This window comes from Muntiacus reevesi, chromosome 2 (assembly GCF_963930625.1).
Source record: "Muntiacus reevesi chromosome 2, mMunRee1.1, whole genome shotgun sequence".
Taxonomy (NCBI): Eukaryota; Metazoa; Chordata; class Mammalia; order Artiodactyla; family Cervidae; genus Muntiacus; species Muntiacus reevesi.
This window is the reverse complement of record NC_089250.1, coordinates 32,366,314-32,380,261: the sequence shown is the minus strand read 5'-3', so window position 1 is coordinate 32,380,261 and position 13,948 is coordinate 32,366,314. Positions and strand designations below refer to the sequence as shown.

Here is a 13,948-nt window from a genome sequence, read left to right as displayed (position 1 = left end):
ATTGTAGTATCAATCCAGCGACTCCTCGACTTCTTGAACTGTCAACACACTGCCCCCTGTTTAAGTGGCTGTACCTGAAAACCAAGGTATGCAATTCCTTAGAAGGCACCGGGCGATACTGACAAGGTTCTGGGGGAAGCGAGAGGAAGTCTTGTGTCTGAGCCCAACTTCCACGACCAGCGACAGCCACGGCTACGACACAGTCTGTGAGCTGTCAACATTCAAACACTGAAGCCCGCCCATGGAAAACATCTCCCGGTTAAGATTTCACTCCACTTGAGTTCGGTGATGGATAAGAAAGAACCCTTTTTCTAAACGGAGATCTGTTAACATCTACTTAGCCTGTGTCTTGTCTCCCGTAGGTTGAGAAACCAGCAATCAGGCGAACTTAGATTTTTATTAGGAAAAGAAATAAGAGAGTTACACAGGCTTTACAAGAGCCACGGAGTTCCCTTCAAAATCTGCAACATGTTCTCAAGGATCAAAGAAAAAGTCAGTAGGAGTTGACAACCCTCCGATTAAGTAGGACTCGGAGGAATGGATGCAAAAGTCCCAGAAACAGGACGCAGGACGAAAGTCGGCTCTGGGCTGCTCGCCGACCCCGACCTTCCGCTGCAGGACGCTCGCCTCCCCCGCCCGGCCTCTCGGCGGGTCCACGTGGGCCGCGCAGCCCCGCCAGCCTGCGGGCCGCCAAGAGAGCACGGCCACCCGAGCGCCCGGAACCTGCGCTCCCGGCGCCGGCGGCGCGCGAAGGCCGAGCCGGCCCCAGAGCGCCACCCAGCGGCCCGCCGAGAGGCCTGCAGGCAGGGCCTCCGCGGCCCGGCCGCCGCACCCCCCGCCGCCCGCCCGCTCCCTCTCCGGATGCACAAGGCCCAGCCCAAGCGCTCCGACCACAAAATGGCTGCCGGCAGCCTCGTCACGTGACCCCTTTGTGCCTTTCGGGCGCCCGAACTCCGCGGGCCCCGGGTCCGAGGGGCCAGGGTCGGCGGGTGGCCCGAGAGGAGGCCTCGCCGGGCCGCGGCGGCCGGGGGGCAAGGCCGGGGGCCCCGGGGTAAAGGCCCGGCCGGCGACGGGAGTCGGCGGCGGAGAGAAGATGGCGGCCATTTTGTGTGGGTCTGCGCTCCGCCGCCGCCGCAGGCAGCGGAGGGAGCGGGGCCCGGCGACGGGTCGGACAGGGGAGTTAACACGTACCGACTCCTCTTCCTTCTCCATTCCGGTGGGCATCTGCGGCACGGCCCGGTTTATCGAGGCGTATTCGTGCAGGTCGGGCAGATCCTCACAGCGGAAAACCGGCAGCGGCTTCGAGGCGTCTAGCGCCCGCGCCCGAAACGACAGTTTACTCATCTCAGGCGCAGCAGATACCTCTCCGCTCTGGGGAAACGGCCCCGGCCAGCGGGATCATGGAGAACCGGGGGTTCGGTCCCCACTCGCCCACCGCTGCCGGGGACTGGAGGGGCGGAGCGCGGAGCCCGCCGTCCGGGCACTCAGAGCCGCCTGGAGGTGGGAGGCCGAGACGCTCCGCTCCTCTCTCGCTCGCTCTCCTCAATACGCCATGGCCAACATGGCGGACATTAAAACTCCACTGTGCGCTCTTCAGCCAACCCCAGCCATTCCCCACACTGCATCGCGCAGCGGCGCGGGCACGCGGGGGGGGGGGGCGCGGGCTCGAGGCCGGGCGCCGGCACGGAGCGCGCGTCCCGCCAACCCCCGGCGCCCGGCCCCGCTCCCCCGCGCCCGGCAGCTCGGCCCCCGCCCCCGCGGTCGCGGGCGGACCGGCCGGGTCGGGGCGGCGCGCGGGGCACTCGGACGCCGGGGACCACGGCCGGCCTCCCGCCCCGCGCGCCCGCCGTCCCGCGCTCGCTCCCGCCGGCGCCGTTGGCTGACAGGCGAGGGTGCAGCGAAGCTACAGCCCCCCCGCGCGCCGGCTCTCGGCGCGGCGGCGGCCCCGGGCACCTGTCAGCGCCGGCGGCCCGGCCCTGGGTGAGGGAGCGGGCGCCCCCAGCCCCGGCCGGCGCGGCGTCTCAAGTTTTATAACGAAACTACAGACGCCATTCGGGCCGGGATGCTACTTTGAGTGAACTTTTTAACTGGCCATTATCTTTACGTGTAAGGAAACGCTGGACGGTATTTGATCGTCTCCGCTTGGATCCTAGGTCAGTTCCCATCATTGCGCTCAGTGTAAACAGGAGGCGTCCTACGTTTGCTCCAACTAGGGTTTTGGTGGTTTTATTTTTTCATCCTGCATTTTTATCGACCCACAGTCAAGTTTATTGTCATTGAAGCCAAGGGAATAATAATTATCGGGCGCCGTAACCCTTAGGGAAAAAATTTAAAAGCAAGACCTAGTTCACATTTTGAGAGCTGATGATTTTTCTGCACTGGAAGAAAATGTTGCTTCACCATAACCATGGGTTGACACTTATTTTTACCTTTACTTTATTGAACCATGGGTTGACACTTATTTGCCCTCTGAAAAACGTTTTACAATTATTTGAAGATCACTTATAGCACTCCTGCCACCCCCCCACCCCAATTTAGAAAGAAAAACTATTAGAGGAGTATTTAGATGGATGTGATGGCTACCATGTGGTTTATATTACACACGAAAATGAGTATCCAGAGAGCCCTCTCCAGCAGAATATTTTAAAAACCCGAAAGACTGTTGCGGTGGGTTTAATAGGTTTGGCAGCAAAATTTCAAATATTCACCGAGATCCAAAAATGCTCTGTACCTCCGCTTTTCTCCCCGGGGGACACATAATAAAAATAATCACTTCTTAAATACTGGGTTGGATGGGAACTGTTATTAGCTTAAGGCACCGAAGCAAAGTGCTATCTTTCAGGCTGGTTTAGCTACCACCCGTTTGGGGTGGGGAGAAGACAAGGAGGAAACAGGATTGCAGTTCTCCAAAATTATCATCAAACTCAAATACTGACAGCTCCTGTGTAGCAGACATTCACCTACAAGTCCTGTACTAAGAGGATGCATTTACTGACTCAACCAGCAAACTTTTTTTGAGACCTCAGGGGCCCTCTGAGTACCTGCTAATTATTCAGTGGGGCTTCCCTGATGGCTCAGGGGTAAAGAACCCGAGTGCCAATGCAGGAGGCTTGGGTTGGATCCCTGGGTGGGGAAGATCCCCTGAAGAAGGAAATGTCAACCCATTCCAGTATTCTTGCCTCAGAAAGCCCATGACAGAGGAGCCTGGCAGGCTACAGTCCACTGGGGTCTCAAAAAAACTGGACAAAACTTAGGGACTAAACAACAACAAACGACAATTACTCAGCACCCATAGGACTCCCAGAGGAGCTTACGTGGTTGGAGTAGGACCCATAGATGGAAGCTGCCACACCTGAAGTAAGTGTGAGGATGAACGCTCAGGCTGTTTGGGACCAGGCAGCAGTGGCAACCCAATCCGTGGGGAGCGGCTCTAATGAAAACATTCGGGAAGGATTTTTGGAGGAGGTGATATCAGGGTAAAAACTATGTAGGTTACGTATAGGTCAAGGTTGCAAAAAAAGAAGAGAAGAAAGGTATCTTGGGCCAGGTGAGCAGTTCATGGGAAGACCCAGGGCCCTGAGAGGGTGTGTCACACTCAGGGATCCTCACCACACCATGGCCCATGACAGCTGCTTAGCCACGTTTAACAATTCTGAAAATACTGGCTGGATATTTGTATGGTAGGTCTCGCCAGGCTACATATTGTATTTCTGAAAATCCTAACAGAATTCAGTTGATTCAGGAACCTAGAACTAAACTAGTCTTAAGTCATGACTGAAGCACCAAGAAAATGAATATATATATATAATACATATACATATATGACCCTCATTAAAACAACAGTCTATAGGGACTCCCTGTTGGTCCAGAGGCTAAGACTCCATGCTCCCAATGCAGGGGACCTGGGTTCGATCCCTCATCAGGGAACTAGATCCCGAATGCTGCTACTAAGAATTTGCAGGCTGCAACTAAAGATCCTGTGTGCCACAACTATGACGCAGTAGAGCCAAATAAATAAATAGATATTAAAAACAATAACAGATCATAGATAACATTTTCTATATCCTACAATAGATCCCCTGGAGAAGGAAATGGCAACTCACTCCAGTATTCTTGCCTGGGAGCCTGACAGGTTATATAGGGTCACAAAGAGTTGGGCACGATTTAGCAACTAAACAACAACACAAACAATAATGGGCACTATACAACTGAGTTCCTTGTTCAATAGAAATTCTAGACTCACACTTCATGAAGGGTTCAAAGAGATCCTTACAAATTAAGCTTGCCTTTTGCAGGTGGTCTGCCTGCCAGGAGACATTTTCTTTCTGCCACTCATCCCTATTCAGCTCAATGCCCTGGATTTCTGACTTGCAGATCTTACTTGGTTTCCAAAGGCCCATAGATTGCAGTCCCAAACCTCTTAGATTCAGTTCACTACCCTCCCTCCTATGGGGCAGGGGGTGTGGCAGTGAAGGCTCCGGTTTAATTTTCCTCAGCATCCTTTATCCAACCAAAAAGTCACCTGCAAGAATGACTAATCCTGCCCTGCCTTTCACTTTTTGTATTCCCAGCTAAAACTTCCTTTTTTCCCCCCTAAGTATCCCCAACAAGAGTGATATGAAATTCTCCATCTTGCAAAAGATACATACTACTAACATGAAGTTGTATATACGAAACTTTCCCCAAAGGGAAACTTTTGGTTGGGAAGGAATTTGCAGTATTTAATACAGTTTTGGATTGATGCCACAAATATTTATTACATAACTAGGCAACACACAGTACCATCATTGCAGAGGCTATAAATACAATACTGATAAAGGGATGTCCACTTAACAAAATGAGCAGAACCAGGCTGAGAGTGACATGTAGTGCTCTGGGAGTTCAGAAGGAAAGCAGTCGGTTCTAGGTGTGTTGATCAGACATTATGGGGAAAAAAAGCACATTATTTGGTTCTGAAGAATGACTACTATTTCAACTGGTAATGGGAATGAAATGGTAGAAGAAAAAGTCTTCATAGAAGAGGGCAACTCTATGGACAGAAAACGGGGAGGTGGCAACTACCAGGCCTGTGTGAAGATGAGAAGGTTGACTTGGCTGGGGTTCAGCAGGAGGTGACAACAACCCAGGTGTGAGATAAAACGGTCAAGAACTTGGGCAGAAGGGGCAGGAGAAGAAAGGACAGAGACATGTTTTAATGACAATAATAATCACATACTAGCATCACTTTGAAACCTGATTCATTTCGACTGGTTTCAAATATAGAACGTCTGGGACTTCCCTGGTGGTCCAGGGGCTAAGACTCCATGCTCCCAAAGCAGGGGGCCAGTGTTTGATCCCTGGTTGGGGAACTAGATCCCACATGTTGCAACTAAAGATCTTGTGCACCGTAACTAAGACCCAGAGCAGCCAAGTAAATAAATGAAAGAATATATATTAAAAAAAATACAGAACGTCTACTTAAACAACAATTGAGAATGTGTCAAATGCTATAGCTCCGATGCTATACTTTGCTGTATACAATAAACCTGAAATACAGTTCCTTCTATTAGTTTATACCCAATATGAGCCCAAGTCTTAGTATTTCTTTGGAACTGCATCTAGGATTTGCAGTCTTATTTCCATTCCCATTGTTTTCACCATCATCTCAGCTCTCATCACTTCCCACCTAGAAACAACCTCCAGTCCAAGTCCTCCCTCAGTCACTCATTCCTTCAATAAGCCTTGGTGAAGCTTCTACTTCATAGGAATCTGTGCTGTACTCTCCTACCAGTGCCTGGTGGGGATCAGCAGTGGCTGGTGGAGGCTCTGGGTCCCTGGGGTTGTGTAGATACAGTACACAGCTTACTGTGTAGATAACAGTACAGACTGCCCTTCAGGGATTCCCAGAACCCTGCATGCATGCGTGCTCAGTCATTTCAGTCAGGTCCAACTCTTTGCAACCTATGGACTGTAGCCTGCCAGGCTCCTCTGTCCATGGGATTCTCCAGGCAAGAATACTGGAGTAGGTTGCTGTGCCCTCCTCCAGTGGATCTTCCTAACCCAGGAACTGAACCCATATCTCCTGCATCTTCTGCATTGTAGGCAGGTTCTTTACTCACTGAGCTACCTGGGAAGCCCTTGCAGTGCCCTGCATGCCCCCAAATCAGGGTGGCTAAAACCCCACTTCCGCCTGTGTCCTCCCTTCCCCAAGTTATTTATTCATCTTGCTCATTAGACAGAGCCATTTTGGGGGGGGGGGGCATGGTTGCTGAGGCCTCATAATTTTGCCTCACTCTCTCCAACATTATTTCTCCTTAACACTTAAGACAAACAAGCTCTTCACTCTGGCTGGTTCGTCTCATCACCATCTTTAGAAATCAGCCAAGTCTTTTCTGCCTCCAGGTTTTTCTTTATTCCTTTCTCTCTGTTCTCCCTGTCCAGCTTCAGACCATCTGCTTCTAGCTACTGAAATGCTACTTCACAGGAATGTTTTGAAGATTAAATGAAACAACCCATGTCAAGCATTTATATGGTCTCTGGCCCACAGTAAACATTCAACAGATGTAAGCTATGTTATTATCCTTCAAAATCCGACTCAGAGATCACTTCCTTCATGACACTTTGACATCACTTCTCTGGGTTCTAATTTCCTAGTCCGAAGAATGAGCAAGTAGTTAGGTGAATTCAAAATCATTCTTAAGTCTAGGTCAATCTTTCTCATCTCTGAACTTTTAATATATTGTTCAATCAGTAAGAATAGTAACTACCATTTATCGAACATTTACTCTGTGTCAGGCCATGGAAAAGTACATTTTAAATGTGTCATCTCCCTTAATTCTCAATATCTATGAAGTGCATCCTGTTAGAAAGGTTGAACATCCTGCCTGTGATTACAAAGCTGGTGAGAGGTAATGCTGAGTCCAGAATCTCTGGGTTCTGATTCCACACTGGAGCCTCAGAAACCAGATTAACTGAAGTGAAGAGTGAACTGAGAGTGAGCTTGGGTCAGGAGAGAGAAAGAAAAGATGTGTGTGTGTGTGGCTTTTCAGGTCATCACTTTTGTTGTTCTTGAAGATGGGAAAGATGTGGGTATGTTTGTTTGTTGACAGCAAAGAATCATGTAAATAGATTAACTTTAGCATGGTCTTCCTCTGAGACAGGAAGGAAGGAAGGCAAGAATGGATAGTAATCCAATGAAGTTAAATTCTCATTGATGGGACGGTAAGATTTTTTAAAAAAATCATAATTTCAGTTTGGGAACTGGAGTCCAGATTCTTCTTCCTTTCAAGCATTCAGCAAATCTTTTCTGGATGTTTACTGAGAGCTAGACAAAGCTGAGAGCTAAGAATAAAGTAAGATACTGTGTATTCACTTTGGGAAATGTGAAATTAATTTCTTTAAGATGTGTAATGCACAATGCCCTCAACATTAAAAATGATAGTGCTTTAATTGAGAGCACTGTGCCAAAGGACTAAAAACATTTTCACCTGCAAGAATCATTTTCCTTCACTTTCTTTTTATTTCATAATAAGCTATAGAAAGAAATGGCGTCAAGTAATTCTTCCAACATAACATTTAGGAAAATAAAAAAGAGAAGCCTTTTATGATGTGCTGTATGTTGGAAAGCAAGTGTTGCAATTAAACAGCAGCATTTTTAACAGGTTGTCACAGAAACAATATCTGAATGGCTGATTTCTCTACAGAGTTGATTTATGCATGAAATTCTGTATATAATCTTTAAGAATAATGTCTTATAGAAAATAAGATAGTTCAGAATACATCCAGAAACAGTCTGCCTCTACCTTAAAAGAATAAAAGGCAAATTATTAACCCTAGCAAACTACAGCAGGACAGACTCAAAATTATTTCAGTTTAACTGTGTCTCCAATATACATGACTAAAACCAAACATGTCTGTCTGAGAATCAATTAGAATTTTACAAAATTCACAGAATGGTTTCAGCATTTCTACTAGGGTTAGGGAAAAAAAAGACAATGACATATGATACATCTTATTGTGTAACATAAAATCCTAAATTTATAGAAAACCTATTCCTAGCAGAGCAAGGATTTTGACAAAATTTAGACCACCATCCCAGGTCCCCTAAATCCAATCTTTCCCTCACCATCCTAGGTGCGCAGCTGAGGAGTCCTCTATGGCAGCATTTTAACGAGGACACTCCTAGATGAAGTTGGGGAAGTGGCCATTGTGTGTGTTAGCTGCTCAGTCGTGTCCAACTCTTTGCGACCCTATGGACTGTAGCCTGCCAGACTCCTATGTCCATGGAATTCTCCAGGCAAGAATACTGGAGTGGGTTGTCATTTTCTTCTCCAGGGAGATTTCCTAATCCAGGGATTGAACCTGGGTCTCCTGCGTTGTAGGCAGATTCTTTACTGTCTGAGCCACCAGTGGCAGGAGGCATAAATAGGAAATCATCTGGAACTTAAGTAATCATTTAGTACTTAAGAATGTCATATATATTAATTTTCTAGAAGAATAAAAGTCCATCTTAGAAAATTAGAAAAATTGAAAAAATTAAACCACATATACTAAAAATTTTTGGGAGTATTTCTTTAAACTGGATTTTGATACATTATTGTTATGCTATTGAATCCAATGACTGGCACTCACTGACAGACACTGTCTGTAGCCTGGGTGTGGGTCCAAGTTTGTAAAGGGCAGAAGGATAAAAATGAGAGGGAGGGGCCAGGGAAACAGAGGAACCTCTGGTACCTTACAGTCTTGAGCCCGTAAAACATACTAGTTGAGTGTGGCACAGATCAGTCATAGTATAAACGGTACATGAGGGGTGAAGGGGTGAAACTCAGAGAAACAAGAGAAAAAACTGCTCATGAAGTAGAAATTTGTGCTGAAACATTAAGTGAAAGTTACCAATGGGTGGTAGACAAAGAAAGATGGACAGGGACAAGGACATTCAAGAGAGAGACTGTGTGAATTCTCATTGCGCCCATGACCCAAGAAAGGAAATTATGTCTATTAACATAGTCACCTGAAACATTAGTGAAATAAACATTTACTTTCACTGGATGTATTTTCTTCTTTACCATACATTGAGTGACATTGTGTCAGTTGCTTAGATAAGCACCCTGGTGCATCCAGAGAAAGGAAGGGAAAGTGAGTGATTTCAAAGCTGAGGAGTGAGGTGACAGGTGTGAACAATGATTCCTGGAGCAAGGAGAAGGGGCTAGGGACGGGAGCCCCAGGGAACACCAACAGCTGGGAGACAGCGGAGGAAGAAGAGCAAAAGAAGCCAGGTGACCATTCAAGGAGGGGATCAATGAGGAGAAACCAAAAGAATGGGGAGGTCCCTGGAGACAGAGCAACCCTGATTTCTATCAGACATCGTGGGCAGGAAATTCACTCTGGTGAGCCGAGACAACTGTAGGAGTCACAGGCTGAGCGGTGCCTGAAACATGTTAATCATTTACCAGGCAAGTCAAGCCAGGTCAAGTTTTGAACTGCCTTCTTGTGAGACTTTTCTTACTTACTTGCTCACAGGAGAGAGAGCGCCTGGAGGGCAAAAAAATAAATCAGGTTCTGGGACACATCATCAGCACCTTCCATGTTACACATTAGCAGAAAATTAATTGGATTATGTCTTCACAAAATCCTGGTAACAAGAGGAAGTAAACCATATCTTCCATCTTTAAAATTGCAGAAACTAATAAACAAAAGACCAACTGGACTTAAGTGAGTTACTGACCAGGGTATATACACCACACCTAGATCTTAAAATTTCTTCTGAATTAGGCTTGCCAAACACTAGACTCATCAGCCATAAACAACTCAAGGACACTGTGGTAGCACATATATTTGGATATATATTTTAACTTTAATAGATTTATTAATAAAGCCTGTTAACTTTTTTGGCGTTTTTATTCCTTCCAGTCTTTCATAGCTTTGTCTTTCACTTTCTTGTTTTATAACATTGGAATAATATTGTCTATTATCTTGTAATCCTCACTCCTCAATATAATTTGAGATAGTCCCACTTCATTCAATATTCTTACCAGATGTTATCTTAGTGTTTTTCAGAAGTATGTTTCATAAACCACTAATCTGAGAAGTTATGTTCTGAGATGAGAGTTCCATAAAGAGTTTCATAGAAAACCAGTAAGTCAGGGAAATAACTGCCTCTTTAAAATATATAGAGGTTCATAATGTACAGGCTCCAAGAAGTCTTGCAGAAATACTGATGCTCAGAACAGTATTTTCCAAAGTTATCTCACCTTGCAACCCTTTACCATGTACTATCAGTTACCTCGTTTTATAAAAGTACATCTTGGGACTTCCCTGGTGGCTCAGTGGATAAGAATCCGCCTGCCAATGAAGAGGACATGGGTGTGATGCCTGGTCTGGGAAGATCCTACATACCTCGGAGCAACTAGGCCTGCACACAACTCTAGAGCCCATGCACCCTAGAGCCCATACTCTGCAACAAGAGAAGCCACCACGATGAGAAGCCTGTGCACCACAACTAGAGAGCAGCCCCCTGCTCGATGCAGCTAGAGAGAGCCCGTGTGCAGTAACAAAGGCTCAGTGCAGCCAAAAATAAAATAAAACTTTGAAAACAATATTAAAAAAAAACAAAGGCACACCTTGGGAAATTCTAACCTAGGCAATTCAAGGAAACAAGTTTTTTCTGATCAAGTTATTTAATTACTTAAGAAGTCTGACATGAACTTTGAAAAAGCATAAAGTTCTTATAAATGTAAAAATGTATCTGTGTTACCACTTCTTAAAATTTTTATCTTGCTAAAAGCAGTGCAAGTAAGTCAGGCACTAGAATTGTGCAGGTTGCTATACTTTGGCAATACATTTGGTGTTTAATACTATATTAACTGAAACGCTTAGCTACATTTCTTTCTAAAAGTTTCTCTACTAAAAAGGACATATGGAACTTTGATTCAGAGATTTTTTTTACTCTAACTTAAGTGCTCTGATTCAAAGGGTCGCAAAGAGTCGGACACAACTGAGCGACTGAACTGAACTGAAGCTCTTGGAGCTGCAGTTTCTTCATCCATAAAATGGGACTCCTAACACAATGTATCACATAGGTTGTTACATTGATTCCGTGAAATCATTAGCAAAGAATTTAGCATGGACCTGACACAAAAGTCATTCATGCTCATTACACATGAGCTATTTTTTTAAAGGATATTTTTTATTCTTTTCCTGTTAATAGATCATTTTACTTTTCTGAGCTTTATTTTTATACACTTAGTATAAAACATAACACTGATTGTAAAGGTTTCAACACTCTTAGCTAAAGAAACAAAACAAAACTAAGAAATCCTCAAATGAAACCAGAGACCAAGATACATATATAAAACAATCTAAGAAAGTTAAAAAAAAATAATCTATGTAAACTATTATACCCATCTTCTGGAATCTTTCTGTTTTGTTTCTATGTAGGAGTTTTGTTTCTAATGTTGAAATCTACAAGGAGCTCTGCAGTACCCACCCCTCTCCCCACCCCTTCCACCCCCCCACTGACAATTGATTCACCAAGCTGTTGCCCAGTGATGGCTTAATCTCCAAATCTAGTCAAGCAAGCTCTCCAGGGGGTCAGGGCCTCTTTGTACAGGTTGCTACCCTTTCTCTCAGGGTGAGTGCTTTGTGTAAAAAGAGTCCAGAGATAAATAACATTTTGCATTCAAAGTAGAAACGTAGCATAGTGAGATACAGCATTAACTACAAGAGGGAACATCGGCTTCCATGTTGAAAGGTCCAGATGCTAATCTCAGGCCTGCCCTTTACCAGCAGCATAAATCTACAGGAACGATTTCATCATGGGGCCTTAAGCATCTCTTAGGCTTGGACTGGCTTCCCAGGTGGCACAGTAGTAAGAATCAGCCTGCCAGTGCAGGAGACGCAAGAGACTTGGCTTTGATCTGTGGGTCGGGAAGATTCCCTGGAGGAGGAAATGGCAACCCACTTCAGTATTCTCGCCTGGAGAATTAATGGACAGAGCCACAAACAGTCAGACATGACTGAGTAATATGACATGCTTGGTCTAAAGAATACTTTTTCTTCTCCTTCTTAGGCCAGTATGAAGAACAAACTTACTATGGTTTAAAAAAAAAAACTTTGATAATTGCAAAGTTTTTTTTTTTTTTAATTTCCCACACAAATATACCAGGTAAGACTATACTATTTTATTTCTATTTCACCCTAGTGTTCAGGAAGGGCATACATATATTAACTCCCAAGTAATACACTGAATCAGAAGATCCCTCAGCTATTCAAATCATGCAGTTGATCACACAAGATTTCATTCCTAGCCTAAGGCCCTTTAAGCACTTTCTTAAAAAGGAAATATTTACGGCAACACCAAAATTCACCCAATTTACCTATTTTCAGTAGTCTTTTTCTTTCACCCCTTTTAATTTATCTTGCCATATTTCTTCAATTTATTTAGACAGTGTGTCTAGCACAATATAAAATTTTAGGAAATGTATGGTAAGTCTGATTTATTTTGAGACAAGCAGGAGCTTTAAGAAAAATTGTTAAGAGTGTAATATACAGCGGTTAAAAGTGCTGGCTCCAGACTCAGACATGATTTGGGTTTGAATCTCAACTCTGCTCTTTCCTAGCTCTGTGAACCTGAATAAAATTTTTAACTTCTACCTCTAATACAGAGATAATACATACCTCCAAGTATTGTTTTGAATAGATAAATAAGCCACATAACCAAAGTTACTGACTTCTTACCTTGGCCAGAGTGCTTTACATGTATGATCTCCTTTGTTGTTGCTGTTAGTCGCTAAGTCATGTTCCACTCTTCTGCGACCCCCTATACTATAGCCCACCAGATCGCTCTGTCCATGGGATTTCCCAGTCAAGATCTCCAGGGGATCTTCCTGACCCAGGGATCAAACCCATATCTCCTGCTTAACAGGCAGATTCTTTACCACTGAGCCACCAGGGAAGCATGATCTCTTTGAATCCCTATAAAATCTTACAAGATGGCTCCAATGCCTCTCCTCATGGTGAGACTTCAAAAAGTGTTAGAAATTATTTCATCAAAAACTCTTGAGTATTCTTCTTAAAGATTAAGAAACAGTTTCCAGTTGAGGGTGGAAAATTGGTTGCCCAAGTAGGGTGACCGAGGTCCTAATTACCTTCATTTTAACATGAACACCACACCGGGTTTATCCTATCTGTTCAGTCCTCCTTTCTGTTGAACAAAAACATACAAAACCCAAATCTTAAAAAGAAAGAAATGCTATTTGAATAAAAGAGTGTTCCTTTTTGAATATTTTTTCTCACACGCTTCTTCACATCAGGCTTTTAGGGGACACTTTTGCATGTTTCTGCAGCATCTACCTACCCTTCTTCCATCTTTACAGTCTTCTCTTTGCCTTTATTTTCTTGGGTTGTTTCATAATCTGTGCTTCCCCCCGCCTCAAATAACTAAACTTTCATGTTCTCCTTGAAAAACAATGGTTCCTCAGCATTATTTTTTTTAACAATATTCTGTATAGTGGTCTTTCTTAACTCTTCATGGAATAACAAAACAATTGTTAAGTATAGAGAAAATAGTCTATACTATTTTATGATATTTATTATCTATTTATGATATTAACTATTATCTATTTTATGATAATATTCCTTCTATTATGTGAGTTTTTAAGGTTACTTTTAAGAGCAAAGAAGTTTTTAAGCTATGTTACATTTTTATAATCATCATCAGTGAATTACAAAAATAATTCATGCTAAGCTATCTCATCTGTATTACATAGTTACTTATGAGCATTTTAATTTAGAAGCTGGAGGTTCTAATCTTGGCTTTGCCACCAACTAGCTGTGTGATCTTGATTTTAATCTCCCTGGACCTCAGTATCTTCAACTTTGAAAAGGACAAAGACTTCATGATCCTTTCCAACACTTCCAACACTCAAATTTGATGATTATCTCCCCATTTCTATAGTTGGTAGGAAAAAAT

The 13,948-nt window shown here is 44.2% G+C and overlaps 1 protein-coding gene across 5 annotated transcripts in view; it reads right to left on the bottom strand.

Moving 5' to 3' along the window:
* Positions 1-13,948, bottom strand: part of EPC1 (enhancer of polycomb homolog 1) — a 92,661-nt gene that overhangs the window by 62,627 nt on the left and 16,086 nt on the right. For 2 of the 5 annotated variants that reach the window (XM_065921191.1, XM_065921190.1), the window contains exon 1: positions 1,192-1,676. The exons of 1 other annotated variant lie outside the window; for it this stretch is intronic. In XM_065921191.1, coding sequence (XP_065777263.1) covers positions 1,192-1,344 — 153 coding nt within the window. In that variant the 5' untranslated portion in view covers positions 1,345-1,676. Of the gene's footprint in view, positions 1-1,191; positions 1,681-13,948 lie in introns of those variants that run through there. 2 more of the 5 variants (XM_065921189.1, XM_065921193.1) reach the window with 2 other exon arrangements.